Raw genomic sequence first — 14,456 nt, forward strand, 5'->3', positions numbered from 1 at the left:
GTGAGCGAGATGGTGAACTCCTATCTACTTCCGTTTGACTAGTCAGTCAACTACACCAGACCGTTCGGTTAGTCGAGGGCTTAGGATGAGGACATATGGGTAAAATAAAATAGAGAAATAAATGCAGAAAGGAACACATACATAAATACATTCACGCACAAGAAAGAGTAGTTACAAAATTGTGCAAAATACGTCACATGCTGACAATTTAGCGTGCTTCAGAAAACCCAAGGTTTCCAGTAGGGTGAGGTGAAAACAGGAGTGAACCATCTTTAGCTACACATGCTAAAGTCTACTTGTGTTCATTTTGGTGGATGAGGACCTACACGGATTGACAGCAGCTGCTCTAAAGTTAGTGCTCTGTTGGTGTTTACTTACAGAAATCAGTGAATTGCTCATTTTCACCGTGGTGCAACACCAGACTACATGTCAATGCTGAAAGATAATTCAATGTAACGCAGGTACGCCATTAGTTTATGGACTGATATTAGATACTATTAGCCTAACGTTACATTTGTTTTTTTGTTTTTTACTTGCATACAATAGCGAGTTAGTTACTCCAGCGTGGACTTTGAACATGTTCTGTAACTGTACTGACAGTCAGCACTGATATGAAGAAACACTACTCGGTTTCATAATTCCCATAGGCTGCACTGGACGACTTTATAAACTATTTAACGTTAACACTTCAATAATTTATCATATACATCATATATATCATTTGTCATATACAGTCTAGACGTAAGGTAGTCTCGCATTGCCAAGGTGATGGACTCAAACACATCTCACAGTTTTTTTATAAGCTGTTGTCGTCATGGTAAACGTTTGCATTTATTTTTTATGCCAAAAACAAGTATTTTATATTTCCCGTAGTAAAGGGCAGCTCATGTGTGTTGATGCCATCATCGTCATTAAAGGCAATCTAGAAGGAACAGTTGACATTCAGCAGTTTATGGTTTATGTTTAGCCATGCATTTAGTAAAGAAATACTCCACTTATTTCTAAAATAACACACAAATAAATAAAAGAATAACATTATTAGATAGATGTTTATAGTGACAGTGTGACACATTTAAAGATGCGGTCGCATCAAAAACAAAAAGGAAAACAAATTATTAATAATCAAAGGGAGCTCTTAAGTTTTGTTGAACAGGAGCCGTGATGGCCACAATTGACAATAATAGATGATAATGGTAACATTCTAACAATAGCACAAGTAGATAGAAGTCAGCAGAGTGACCGTTGAAAGTTATTTGCTACCAGAACAAGTAAGGCTATTGTGTTGCTTATGAATTTAACTTTTCATTTTGAAAAGGGACTTTATCTTTTTGTCAAGCACACAGAAAGTCATTATCTTTGCTTTGTTTCTGTACAGAATCATTTAGGTGTGCGTGGAATATTGTATATGACTGACTGTTCTCCAGCTTTTGGTTCATCTTTAGTCTTCATATTTCAGTCCTGCACTTTCAGCAGCAGCAGCTGTAGCAGAAACATGGCCTCATCTTCCCTGGGCAGTAGACTGGTGGCGTGTCTTCTCAACGTTTCCGAGGCTCGCAGGAAAGACCTGGTGGAGACTGTGGCCAAGGCAGCCTTATACAACGCTGAAGGCAAGTGCACTTTTGTTTTGTATCACGTCTTGAATCAAATGAGACTGGCGATAATCAGTAATCTGATCAAATCAAAATCGGCTCAACCAGAGCTGCGAAGATGAATCGACTAGTTGTCAACATTTAAATGAATCGCCAACTATTTTGATAATCGATTAATCAGCTTGAGTCATTTTTTATGAAAAAAAAACATTCTCTGATTGCAGCTTCTTAAATGTGAATATTGTTCTAGTTTCTTCTCTCCTCTGTGACAGTAAACTGAATATCTTTGAGTTGTGGACAAAACAAGACATCTGAGGACGTCATCTCGGGTTTTTGGGAAACACTGATCCACATTATTCACCGTTTTCTGACAACTGATTGAGAAAATAATCGACAGATTACTCGACAATGACAATAATCGATAGTTGCAGCCCTAAAAAAACGTTTATTCTCAAGCTGCGTTACAACCCAAAGCAGGCTAAAAGCCAATGATAAGGCAGCTAACCTCAGTCTGGAGGCAAATTTTCCTTGTCACGCTACTCTTCATTTTTCACATTACTGAGTTTACGTAGTCGCACCAGCACAATACTATATTTCCCCGCAACCACTTCGCCAGCCGTCCTTGGTGATGCTGTTAGACGTGGTTTCTGGTTTGGTGAGCTGAGAAGACTCTGGCAAATCACCTAAAACATCCATTTTTTATACAACTCCACACCAGGTGTTAGACGCGAGGGGACCACAGTGCTGAACATCTTCAATGACCACGACTACAACCGTTCTGTCATCACCATTGTGGCCAGTATCGACTCTATCAGTAAGTGTTGAACCTTTACACTTGTGGTGAAATATCACGCTTTTACATTCATGCTCTTACTCTAGAGGGAAGAACAGAGTCAGCTACTTAATCCTTTGAGGGGGGGGGGGGGGGGGGGATCCTTTAATAAGCTTTGTCAGGGATTTAAACACAAACTAATTCAGGATGAACATTTGTCTGGCAGCACAACACAGTGACATTTTCTTGAATACTTATCCTGAACACAACCTTCTGACAGCCAAAGCTGTCGAGGTTCTACAGTTGTTTGTCCTACGCTCACTCCTAAAGACCAGATACATCAGCTTCATTTGACCAAATCTTTGATTTTTATTAGAGATGTAACGGTACACTCAACTCACGAGTCGTTTCATGATTTTATGTTCAAGGTACGATTTTCTCACCATTTATTTTTTAAACAGAAAGAGCTGCAGACAATTGACTGAAGAAAGATTCCTTTGTCTATCTATATGAAGTGTGCAAAACAACAGATGTGTTCTCTTATCAAAAGTGCAACTGAAATTGTATTTTATCTCAAATAACAAAAATGTAATAAAAAAATTTATAATGAGATTTTTTAAAACAACTCACCCACATTAAAATAACTAAATAAATAGAAAAAAAGAATCTCTTCAAATAAATACACTAAGAAGACGTGGTGACGTCTGAACTCAAAATAGTGAAATCAAAAGTAGATTACGCTCTAGGCAGTCTGATTCATTTATTATCTCACCGGTTGTTCTACACATTTATATCCACTTTAACCGACTCACGATGCATCGTTCCATCCCTCATTTTTTATCCTATTGAATACTCCAGACTCGGATCAGTAGTTTTGCTCAAGGACACACACATCTTTCAATTTAAAAACGGACTGCTTTAGATGAATACTTTAATCTCCTACCAACACATTACTTTGCTTTGTAGTATTTTTTTCATGTCATGTTGTCGTACTCCAGGGGAGACGGTTCTGTCTGCATGCGAGAAAGCCTATGGGCTGATCGACATGCGTGCTCACAGCGGGGTGCACCCATGTATGGGTGCTGTCGACCTCATACCCATCTACCCCCTGGGGGAGGACGTGGGGGTGGAGGACTGCGCTACAGAGGCTAGGGGTGAGATTGTGTGTGTGTGTGTGTGTGTGTGTGTGTGTGTGTGTGTGTGTGTGTGTGTGTGTGTGTGTGTGTGTGTGTGTGTGTGTGTGTGTGTGTGTGTGTGTGTGTGTGTGTGTGTGTGTGTGTGTGTGTGTGTGTGTGTGTGTGTGTGTCTTGATCCTGTATTGTATTTCTTAGCTTTCAGGCCACATTCTCTTTCTTTGTATTCAGTCCAGCACCTGCTGAGGTCAGAGATGAGCATGTTATGACTCTGCCCAGAGGCTTAAATAGAAGTGTGTGTGTGTGTGTGTGTGTGCACACAGGGATGGCACATGCATTCAAATAATCGCCAGCTATTTTGATAATCGATTAATCTCTAATTTTTTTTTTGAAAGTAAAGTAAAAATTCTTTTGATTGCAGCTTCTTAAATGTGAATATGTTCTAGTTTCTTCACTCTTCTGTGACAGTAAACTGAATATCTATGAGTTGTGGACAAAACAAGACATTTGAGGGTTATGGTTTGGGTCAATTTGGGCTTTGGTCCAATTGACTGACTGACTGACTGACATTTTTGTACCATTTTCTGACATTTTATACACCAAACAACTAATCGATTAATCACGAACCGGCAGACTAATCGACAATGAAAATAATTTTTAGATGCAGCCTAGTCTATATCCACTTTTGGGATTGCTCCGGTGCCGCTGGAAACTCCACCGGATGTCCTTCTTTTCAGCTGAATGTCCGTCCCCTTCCCCTTTCTTTGTGTTGGCGTTCTAAACTCTGGATTTCTGAGGACTATGGTTAACTGCTCCTCAGATCTCTGCAGGGTAAATCCAGACAGCTAGCTAGACAATCTGTCCAATCTGAGTTTTCTGTTGCACGACTAAAACAACTTTTGAACGTACACGTTCCACCAAAACAAGTTCCTTCCAGAGGCTATTTAGCAGAGGCACCGTTGCTCCGTCTGGCACTTAGCGCCGCTCATGACGATTGTGATTGGTTTAAAGAAATGACAATATCCCGTCCCAGAATGCCGTGTGGACTAGCCGGACCCTCCTCCGCAGCGCTGTGGAGGAAGGTCTGGCAAAGCGAGACTAGTTGCAGTCCTACTTGAAACTGCAATTTCTCCTTTACAGTAGGCAGCTGTAATTTACACGTAACCCTGTTTTTAGCTATTTGTTAGCATATGATACCACAGTAATTTAGTTATAGTACAGTAAGTGAGTATCTGTATCATGTCTGTATAGTGTAATGAGTTGATCCAGAGTGTCTATATGATGGGATATTTAGCTTCCTGTGCTGTTGGTTATTTTCACAGTTTCCCAGTTGACTTAGCAGCCACGTGTCTCGCTGATAATAAGCAGTAACCCAGCATGTGTGCCTGCATGCCCGATGTGTTCACTCTGCATGCTAATGTGTGTGGTGTTGATTGCAGAATCATAATTGGCGAACGCACTGTATTTATGCATGCGCGTAATGAGCGGTCCATGTGTCTGCATATTCTCCTCTGACTGAATTACACACCCTCAGGTGTGTTTTGTCTGTCCCGCTCTTATCACTCTCGTGTCTCCGAAATTGTGTGCATGTGATGACATGCGCTCCATTTGCTGGTGAACTAACATGTCTGTGTTCTTGCCGAGGCTCAGCTGTGGCTGAGGGACTCACGGAGCGGGTCCAGGGCACCAGTGCTTTCCTGTTTGGCTGGGCGGACTCCCCCCTTCAGCGGGGGCTGGCACAGAGAAGGAAGGAGATGGGCTGGTTCAAAAAGACGCCAGACATGCAGGCAGTCAGGCCCGACATGGGGCCGCAGCCACAGAAACGATTTGGTCTCACAGGTGAGCCAGAGCTGTTAGAAAGTCTACGCTAAATTTGATACGGCAGACTTGCTTCCGTGGGACAATGTTTGAGCCTGTAAGGAAGGTTAGAATATTTCTTTGCTAGGATTGTACAATGCAGGTGACTTTGTCTCTGTATTTACAAAACTGTTTGTATCAGCCCAACCCCAGGCCACAACACTCTTCTTTTAAAGGGGACATACTGTATTCTGCTCATTGTCAGGTTCATCGTACTTGTATTTTGGGTTTCTACTAGAACTGTTTAAAAATGTGTGGATAGTTGGATATTTTGGTGAGGTTGTATTAACACAGTGTATTAGCTACAGTAGATGGCGTTCGCAGACAGGAGTACAGACACGGAAGCTGAGCAATGTACTGCTGTGGACAGGGGGGCAGCACGGGCAGTGTACTTAGCCACCAAAACATCAATGTCAGTTTAAGTGTACGCTATATTTAGAATATTTTCACTGCTTTACGTTGCTGTCAGACAGCCCTTTCCTTTCCACGGAAGTTTCCCCTCTCTCCCTTTTGGGGCCCGTTCAACCTCACTCTGGAAAAGTTCTTCTTTTTACTCTGGCTCATAAAGGTATCGTCTCGTCTCCACAGTTTACGCTGTCACTGTTGTGTAATCACTCAGTTTTATTTTCTTATATCTCTTCCATAATCCACTGAAAGTCAGACCCAAACAGCAGATCTGCGGCGTAATACAGTTGCACTTCTGCGGAGGAATACAGAAGTTCTACGGTTGAGCAAATGTAGTGCCTGAGGAAAGGGCTTTGTGACAGCAAGGTAAAGCAATTAAAATATTCTAAATATTGCCTACACTTAAACTGATGTTGTTGTTTTTTTAGGTGGGCCTTTTACTCTCACTTAAGTAAAAGTAGGGATCGACCAATATGGATTTTTTAGTGCCGATACCGATTTTTTTTTTCATCAGCCTTAGCCGATGACCGATACGGGCTGCTGATTTTCTTGAGCCGATATTTGGAGCCGATACTGCTTTTGCTCCCTCAATTTACATCATAAAAATGTAAACCCTGCCACACTGGATTTGTTTTCAGAATCTGCTCTGTCATTTCTTTAAAAATAATAAACAAAAACACAGATCAGTGTCACTTCTGCAATCATCTTACATTCATATCACCCAAATTATGTGTGCAATGTGCATCATATGGATGGGTGCACTGCATATGGTTAACTGTGCAAGGGTAAAAGGCTTTCATCCATATCTACAACACAGCCTTGATGATGCATTGCTTGCTGACATATTATGAGACAGATATAATCAGGTCATCACAAAATGTCCTTTGTCGACACATTTAAATCATTTAAGAAAACAATAAACCTGAAAAGTAGCCATTGAAATAAAGTGCTTGATTTGTAATTTAAGACTGCCATGGTGCTGGAAGCCTGCCAGGCTTCCAGCACCAGCACTCTGCTAGTGGGGGAGGGGCAGTGCATGGTCTGCACGTGAACTGCAGCGTCTCCAGCAACACAGAGCTGCCTGTGGACGCCTGTCTGTAAATAATGCCGGGGGAAAACTATCGGCGAACGCAGCAGTCGCGTATCGGCCGATGCCGATACACGTAAAAACACAAATATCGGCCCAATATATCGGCCGGCCGATAAAATTGGTCTATCACTAGATGAGACTAAGGTGCACTGGTTCTCACAAAGAAAATAAAAGACAGAGGATGTCTAACATTTGGAAAATGTTTCTTTAGTTCTGATTTTGGCTGATGTCCTGCAGGTGTTGGGGCAAGTCCATACGTCATGAACTGCAACGTCACTATCGACACCCAGGACATGGCCATGGGACGCAGCATCGCCGCGGCCATCAGGGAGTCGGCCCCGGGGGGGCTGCCAGGGGTGCAGGTGCTTGCTTTGCCACATCAGGGTGCCGTGGAAATCGCCTGTAATGTGGAAAGCGTGAAGGGGAGCCCAACTGGCGACACGAGTGCAGGTAAACCATGGCCGTGTTTCAGCATCGGCGGCCAGCTGTACCGTCACGCGCCAGCTTCCCTGATCACAGCGAGGGTGGCGGAGCTGGCAGGGAGGCACGGGGTCGGCGCCGTGGGCACAGCGCTGGTGGGGTTCACCCCCTGTGAGTGCAGGGGCCTGGCAGAGTTAGCACTGTCCCAAGGGATTGCCGAGTTCTGGAAGGAGCAGGACAAGATCCGTATGTGAAATAGAAAGCTTGCCAAAACCAGTGAAAACTCACGCAACATTAGGGATTGGCAAAAAGATCTTATGATTTTTTTCATGAAGTTTTTAGCAAATTATTGAACAATACAAATAACAAATTACCCTATTAAAAAATATATATATAGCCCTAAAAGGTAACTATCAAATTCTGCTCTGAAATGTACACCTTAAAGTTTATTTAAAAACTGATCAGTCTTTACTTTTCTAAATGATTAGATACACTGTATACATACATGTAACATCCAGTTCAAACATATGGAAGACCTTTTTTTACTTATGTATAAGAATATGGACTTATTAATACATATAATAGGACGATTTAGAAGGTCTAGGTTACTTTAGAGGATACTTTCATCCACTTGAGAGTGCTGATATTAAGTGGTGTGTGGGGGCTGGGCTGATATTTGGTGATCACTGTCCTGGGCAGACACCAAGGGTTTTTTTCTTTGTGCTTGTTCAGCGCGCTTTGGAGGAGGGTCTGGCAAACCGAGACTACAGTATAACATGCATACTGTGCTCCACATGGTGTACAACAAGGTGTCAGTCTGTGTCCATCCATCACAGGTCCAACACTATTAAGGAATTTGATGTCTTACAATGACTTTCTGTGTAACTTCTGTTCAGTTCAGTACATTTTTTTTTTTTAAATGTATAACTCATAATTACGTCCATTTTGCACGCCTTACAGCAGTTCTGTTTTCTATGTTCATCATGACTTTGTTCAGTCTGTTTGCTACATGTACATATTCAAGGAGAACTTGTTTTGCACAGAAAAAAAACGTATATGTCGGAGCTAATGACTAACCTCAATCTATATGGAGGAACCTATCTTTGTCTGGGCAGGTGTTCTGCCCGGAAGGTTAACAGTTACACACACACACACACACACACACACACACACACACACACACACACACACACTCTAGCAGTAGTCCTTAATACATCCATGCAGTAGTCAGCAATAGTGTGTCCAAAAATGTCATCCGTTGCAGTTGCTCAAAGCTCAGCTTAGCCTCTACAGGAGACATATCTACATCATCAAACTTGCAGCTAAAAAGCTCTTGTCAGAAGTGGGATTTGAACACACCCTTCCATTTGGAGACCTGAAGTCCCTTTTTGCTCATCCTGACAACTCAAAACCATGGAAGCAATCTGGACGTGACAACTTTTTTTGGGGGACATTTTAGGCCTTTATTTGTATAGGACAGCTTAGACATGAAAGGGGAGAGAGAGGGGGTATGACAAGCACAGTGCACGAGTCGACCCACAGGCACATTGATATAAATATATGAATACGTAAATACTGCCTCCGGCTTATGAGGTGTGTCTCTGCCGTTGCTGCTGTTCTGACCAAGACTCATAGAAAAAGACAGACTTTTGTGCTGTTTTTGGATGTTCATGCAAAAGAAATGCCAAAACATTGAAGCAGCATTGAATTTCACAGATGAAAAAGATGTTTTACAATATTTTACTGTTGTTGGATTTAATATCACAAGAGATAACGTTAATCCTTCAGCTAATAAGTTTAAGTTAAGTGACCGTCCTGATACTAAATTTGGATAATGCCAGTTATGTCAGGTAAAGTATTTTTTATTTAAGTTATTATATCAGTAAGATGCTGTAAATGATGTTTGTCGGTGTGTGTTGTTGAAGCAGCAGCTCCGGGGCTGAACTGCAGTTCCTCGAGTGCCCACTTGAGGCAAGTCAATCCCCATAGACCCCCTCCCCCCCCCATGTTAAAAAAATCCCAACCTAGTAGGCTACAAAAAAATATTTTGTCCTTTATAGCTAATTTACGCCTTCATGACAACTGTACAGGGACCCGTGATTCTTTCTTTTAATTATTATTTTAATTACAGACCCATTTATATATATTTTTGCATTATTCTGTGTTACCTGTTTTTTGACCAGCACTTAGCTGGTGAAAAATACTACCACCCAACATGGGGATCGAACCCACAACCCTGAGATTAAGAGTCTGATGCTCTACCAACTGCACCAAGGCCAGCCAGGCTATAAAGGAATGCGTAGATCATAAATTCAAGCCCCACTTTAGACGGGCTTTGTACTGTTCATTATTGTCAACTGTTGCTGTGCTTTCCGTCCTTCAATATATTGTATATACCATACAACTTGTAAGGGAGTGTTATATGTTGGCCAGCAGATGGCGATCTTGTATTATATTAAGAACCCTTTTGAAATGCTCCTTCTGCTTGCCGTAGTGCGGAGCGTTTTTGACCCTCCGCAGCCGCCGGAGGTTATAAAATTGGATTCTGTTTGTGTTCCGCAAGGTAAGAGTTCTGGAGCACTGTACTACTAAAAACATCAAGTTTAAACATTAATACTACTGTCTGTGTTATAATCGTATGCAGCACACCTGTCTAAAGTGTGATTACGTGAAGAACTGAACCGTTTATGTAACTTAAATGTGGTTTATTGTTCAATCAAACGATGTCAATGCTAATCGTTAATTGTGAGAACGGGCAAGCTAACTTAATCCAGCAATTCTAAACAGGGCACATGTGGTGCTGCGGCTGGCTAAATAACGGGCTCATAACAGGGGCTGCTGAAGTGAATTCGATTTTGTATTTGATTTATGAGGTTGTACTTTTGAAAATAAAACAAAACTTCTCATGACGTCTGTCTTTTTTAAACTGATTTAAATGTGGAAACTGGGATCATCAGAATTATGTATGACTTGACTTGTGACTTGCTTGACTGAAAGCAGAGACCCGACTTGACTTGATTCTCACTACAGTGACTTGTGACTCGCTCGTGACTCACTCCCACCTCTGGCTCTGATCAGGGCCCTATCTTGCACCCAGCACAATTGACTTTGTACACCGACGCATGTATCATTCCTGTTTTGCACCCGACGCACAGCGGACTTTTCCCTCCACAGACTCACGTCGGTAAATTAGGGAATGAACTTGCGCTCCCGGGGGCGGTTCAGCAAAAAGAGGAGGCGTGTTCAGGCGCAAACGTCCCCTAGTGCTATTTTGCAGTTTCAGAAAACGGTTCCGCCACAGACCAGGAAAAACCTAGTCTAAAGTCAGTGGTGTATTATTCAGATGCTATTTTAAGGGCGCATGCTTGGCCGTAATGTAGAGTGTGCACACCGCGCATACACTTTGCTTCTCTCATCTCACGGACCCAGCAGTTCCCATTTTTGCAAACCGTACATAAATACAAGGAAAAATATGACCTTGTTTTACACATTTCCATGAATCATGGATGTGTTGATGACATAAATGAGGAAATATTAGAGGACTTAAGGAGATGTGATGTTGAACTGCATGTGCCGATGCCACTTAACCCAAATTCCCCAGCAGCAGCAGCACGGGAGAGGAGAGACAGAAGAGCTGCATCGTCTATAGTGAGGTCGTCTCGGTCTAATGTTAGACTACATTGCAAAAATATCAGCATGCATTCATAACCTCGTGATTCAGTGAGAGTGAGCCCAAAACATCAGAAAGTATGTTTTTGTGACATTTATTTATTTACATTTTGTCAAAACGAAAAATCAATAGCAAACGTTGGTCTCCTCGGCGGTGAACCGCTCCTGGCGTGCGCCCATGGGTGTATTAAGAGCGTGCTCCTAGCAAATCCACCATTATAATTGCAATCCGCCATGGAACAAGCTTGCCTGCTTTTAAAGGGAATGTGAGATAACGCTGTGATTGGTTTATTGCATGTTACGCCCAAACCACACCTATGAGTAATGTAGCTACTTCAGACCGACCCATTTGAGATTAAAGTTAAAGACAAACTGGGGCAAATATTCCCACATCCTAACACCTGTCTGCTCTGTGCCTTCCTAATCTGACACAAAAAGATTTTGGTTTTTATTTCAGAAGTTCTTCTCTAGCCAACCCAAAACCAAACCCAGGAATCCCAGCATATCATTCTTTCAGAGTGCAATTTCAATTTTCTGTCATTTCCTGTTTGGACCAAATGGGACACTTGTGTTTACTGCTGGGTCTCTGCTGATTCTCTGCTGAGTCTTCTCCCATCCTTTTCCACCATCAGCCTTAGCATACATGGCCCCATGGTGTTTTAAGCCCCCAACGTCTCCTTCCAGGCAGCACTGCGACCGTTGACTTCAAGGCACCTAACCTTAACCCTAACCCTAACCTTAACCATAACCCTTAACCCTAACCCTAACCATTGCCTAATCCTAGTGCCCAGGCAGGCAGGCAGGCAGCGCTGCCTGGAAGGAGACGTTGGGGGCTTAAAAACACAGATAAACGCATACATGACTCTGTGGGAGAGTCACCATCTGTGTGTGAAACAGCTATTTTTATCACAAGTCACGGACTGAATCTTCTAGAACCATCCAGCGCTTTGGCAGCATGTTACAGTCTAAAATTTCCCTCAGGATGAATCAAGTATCTATCTATCCATCCATCCATCCATCTTTACCAACTTGTGCAACCCAATTTGGAAATGTATGATTGTTTTTTTTTGTAGTTCATCTAATAAAGCAATTCTATACACAGTGTAAGCTTGTGACGCACATGATTAACCATTTAATAGCACAGAGGCGAATTTGGCCAGAGGACAGGTCAGGAATTAACTGGGGCGAGATGATTCCACTCATTTCTTACATAAGGTCAGTATTAATATTGAATAGCCGCACATTCATAAAGAGGTATGGATTTGAGTCATGAGGTAATAATGGCTTGGCCTATACTGTATGGATGTGGCAAAAAGGCAGGGGGAGTTATTTTATTTTTTTAGAACATTCCCTAACATTGGACCTGAGAGAGAGGAAAGAAAATATGAACAGAAATAAATAAGTTATATGAAAATAGAGTCAAATACAATAAGAATTGTGAAATTCTTAATATCCATTTTTGGCAGGGTGAGTTTTAAAAGCCCCCCCCAAGCTGATGTTTAATTTTAAGCCATATGTAGGAGACATTAGTGACTCCAGAGCCAATAACTGCCTAATCTACATGCACAGAGTGGGTGCTAATCTGTTCAGCTTTACGCACAAACCGAGGTAGTAGGATTCACAAAATCTTCCAGTGACATTGGTATGCTTTGGCGTCAATGTCTGAATTTACTATCCTTTTATTATATTGTGTAATTTTTCTGCATTTGAAGTTACGTAAAGTTGCCCTTTGAGGCAGAAGCTGTGCAATTTTCATCAATGTGTGCACTTCTTTGTGTAAGCTCTCTTACTGTGTGAACATTCACCTCTTTGTCATCCAGCTGAGGCTCTTAGTCACACAAGCAACGCAGCCATGCAGCTTGCTTATTTAATGCGTGCATACACAACTTTCTCCCTTTTTCACACACACACACACACACACACCCACACACCCTTTCTCTCTCCTCTCTGCTGTCTTCCTCTCTCTTCTGCATGTAGACACACACGAGCATATGCATTTTCTCTACGTATGGCACACACACACACACACACACACACACACACATATACACTCAGCCTGCCAGGCTTGGGAGCATCAAGGCCTTATCTAGGTCACAGCATAAACCCAGAGGTATCCTGGTCTCCACAAACACATGCGCTCATATGCACGCACGTTGTTAAATTTCCAAGCAAAATCACTTCTTCAGGTCCACGGGTATAAAATCCCATTTCGACTTGACTAATTTCCCCTCACCTGACTGTGAAAAGCCTTTGCTTTTCATTTTGACAGCAACAGACTCACATCCCAAGGAAAAGAAGACCATAAATAAATCCGGTGAATTAGATATTTTCTCAAAAATCCCCGCCCCAGCTTCGTCTCCTTCCTCTCCCTCCCCAACAGCCTCGTTGGTTATGTGACTCAGTCTAATGTCTCTCGTGATCGTTACAAGGCCTTTGTTTCCTTCATTAAGTGCACTTTCTACAGCCGATCAGTTCATTCGAGAAACACTTTACCACTGAAGCCTAAAAGTATTTGTGTGTGTGTGTGTGTGTGTGTGTGTGTGTGTGTGTGTGTGTGTGTGTGCGCGCCTGCGTTCAAGAAAGACAAAATGGATGTCCCTGCATGCTGCTACAGTTTAAGTGCATCCTTGCTGCAGAAGCACCATAGGAGGCCTTTGATATGACTTAGCCTGACAGCGTACCATCCAAGATGTGACTGTGTGTCACAGCACAGAGATAGAGGAGCTTATTTCGTTACATCATTCTCCAGCCTTCTATAAATATTCCAAAGCTCTCTGTTCTCCATCTCCCTCTCTTTCTCCTTTTCTTTCCTGCTGCTTTCTCTGTTCTCCCTCTCCCTCCCTCCCTCCCTCCCTCTCCCTTTCTCTCCCCTCTCTCTGTTTGTCCATTCCCCCCCCCCCACACACACACACACACTCTCTGCCTCCCACATCTTCTCTTTTCCCTCTGCTCCTGTCGTATAATGTAGAGGAATGTGTCTCGTCTGTCTAGAAAGAGGCCGTAGTGTCAAGCGGCAACAAAAACACTCATGCGCTGCATATCATTTCTGAGCCTGTTTGTTCGTCGTCGTCCCATGCCCCCCCCCTGTCAGTTCTGCAGGGCTATGTAGTAAGCTGACAGTGTTTTTTTTTTTTTTTATCATGTCACCTCCTCCTTTTTTCTCTTACTTTACCAGCTCACAGATTTCCACCAATCGATTACAGCATGGCGGTTAATCACAGCCCATAATTCCTTCTACTCCCACTCGGATGTTTGATTCAGGAATGGGAACATTTACAAGAATAAAAAAAGAGGCCAAGCTGATTTTATCTTAAGCAACTGTCGATTAGACGCTGATGCTATCGAAATGTGAGCGCGCAGTGCCATCCTCCCTAACCTATCAGTGTGGGAAGTAAACGTGCCACCTATGAAGTCAGCAGTCCCCAACCCCCACCCGGAACACATGTTCAACATCCTCTGGGCACAGGCTGAGCACAGCACTGAGACACAGCTGAGAATTAAAGAGAGAGAGAGAGAGAGAG

At 42.6% G+C, this 14,456-nt stretch overlaps 1 protein-coding gene across 5 annotated transcripts; it reads left to right on the forward strand.

The window, feature by feature from the left end:
• Window positions 1-31: 31 nt before the first annotated feature.
• On the forward strand, window positions 32-10,175 carry ftcdnl1 (formiminotransferase cyclodeaminase N-terminal like 1). Of its 5 annotated transcripts, none has more exons than XM_078263098.1 (6): window positions 35-351; window positions 1,471-1,607; window positions 2,308-2,403; window positions 3,360-3,515; window positions 5,145-5,333; window positions 7,084-10,175. In XM_078263098.1, exons 2-6 carry the CDS (start codon window positions 1,493-1,495, stop codon window positions 7,518-7,520), a joined length of 993 nt encoding a protein of 330 aa, XP_078119224.1. In that variant the 5' UTR covers window positions 35-351; window positions 1,471-1,492; the 3' UTR covers window positions 7,521-10,175. The 5 variants fall into 5 exon arrangements, with proteins under 5 accessions (XP_078119226.1, XP_078119224.1, XP_078119222.1 ...); XM_078263096.1 differs by having other exon boundaries at window positions 37-351; window positions 1,457-1,607; XM_078263097.1 differs by lacking the exon at window positions 35-351 and adding an exon at window positions 363-461 and having other exon boundaries at window positions 1,457-1,607.
• The last annotated feature ends 4,281 nt before the right edge of the window (window positions 10,176-14,456 follow it).

The sequence above is a fragment of the Sander vitreus genome, chromosome 11, assembly GCF_031162955.1.
Source record: "Sander vitreus isolate 19-12246 chromosome 11, sanVit1, whole genome shotgun sequence".
NCBI lineage: Eukaryota > Metazoa > Chordata > Actinopteri > Perciformes > Percidae > Sander > Sander vitreus.

What these genes read in the sequence shown, in the direction of transcription:
- ftcdnl1 (XM_078263098.1), top strand. Translation starts at nt 1,493, where the DNA reads ATGGCCTCATCTTCCCTGGGCAGTAGACTGGTGGCGTGTCTTCTCAAC. An exon ending in CTGCGCTACAGAGGCTAGGG is followed by an intron (nt 3,516 to 5,144) that starts GTGAGATTGTGT and finishes GCCGAGGCTCAG; the next exon opens with CTGTGGCTGAGGGACTCACG. An exon ending in GAAACGATTTGGTCTCACAG is followed by an intron (nt 5,334 to 7,083) that starts GTGAGCCAGAGC and finishes GATGTCCTGCAG; the next exon opens with GTGTTGGGGCAAGTCCATAC.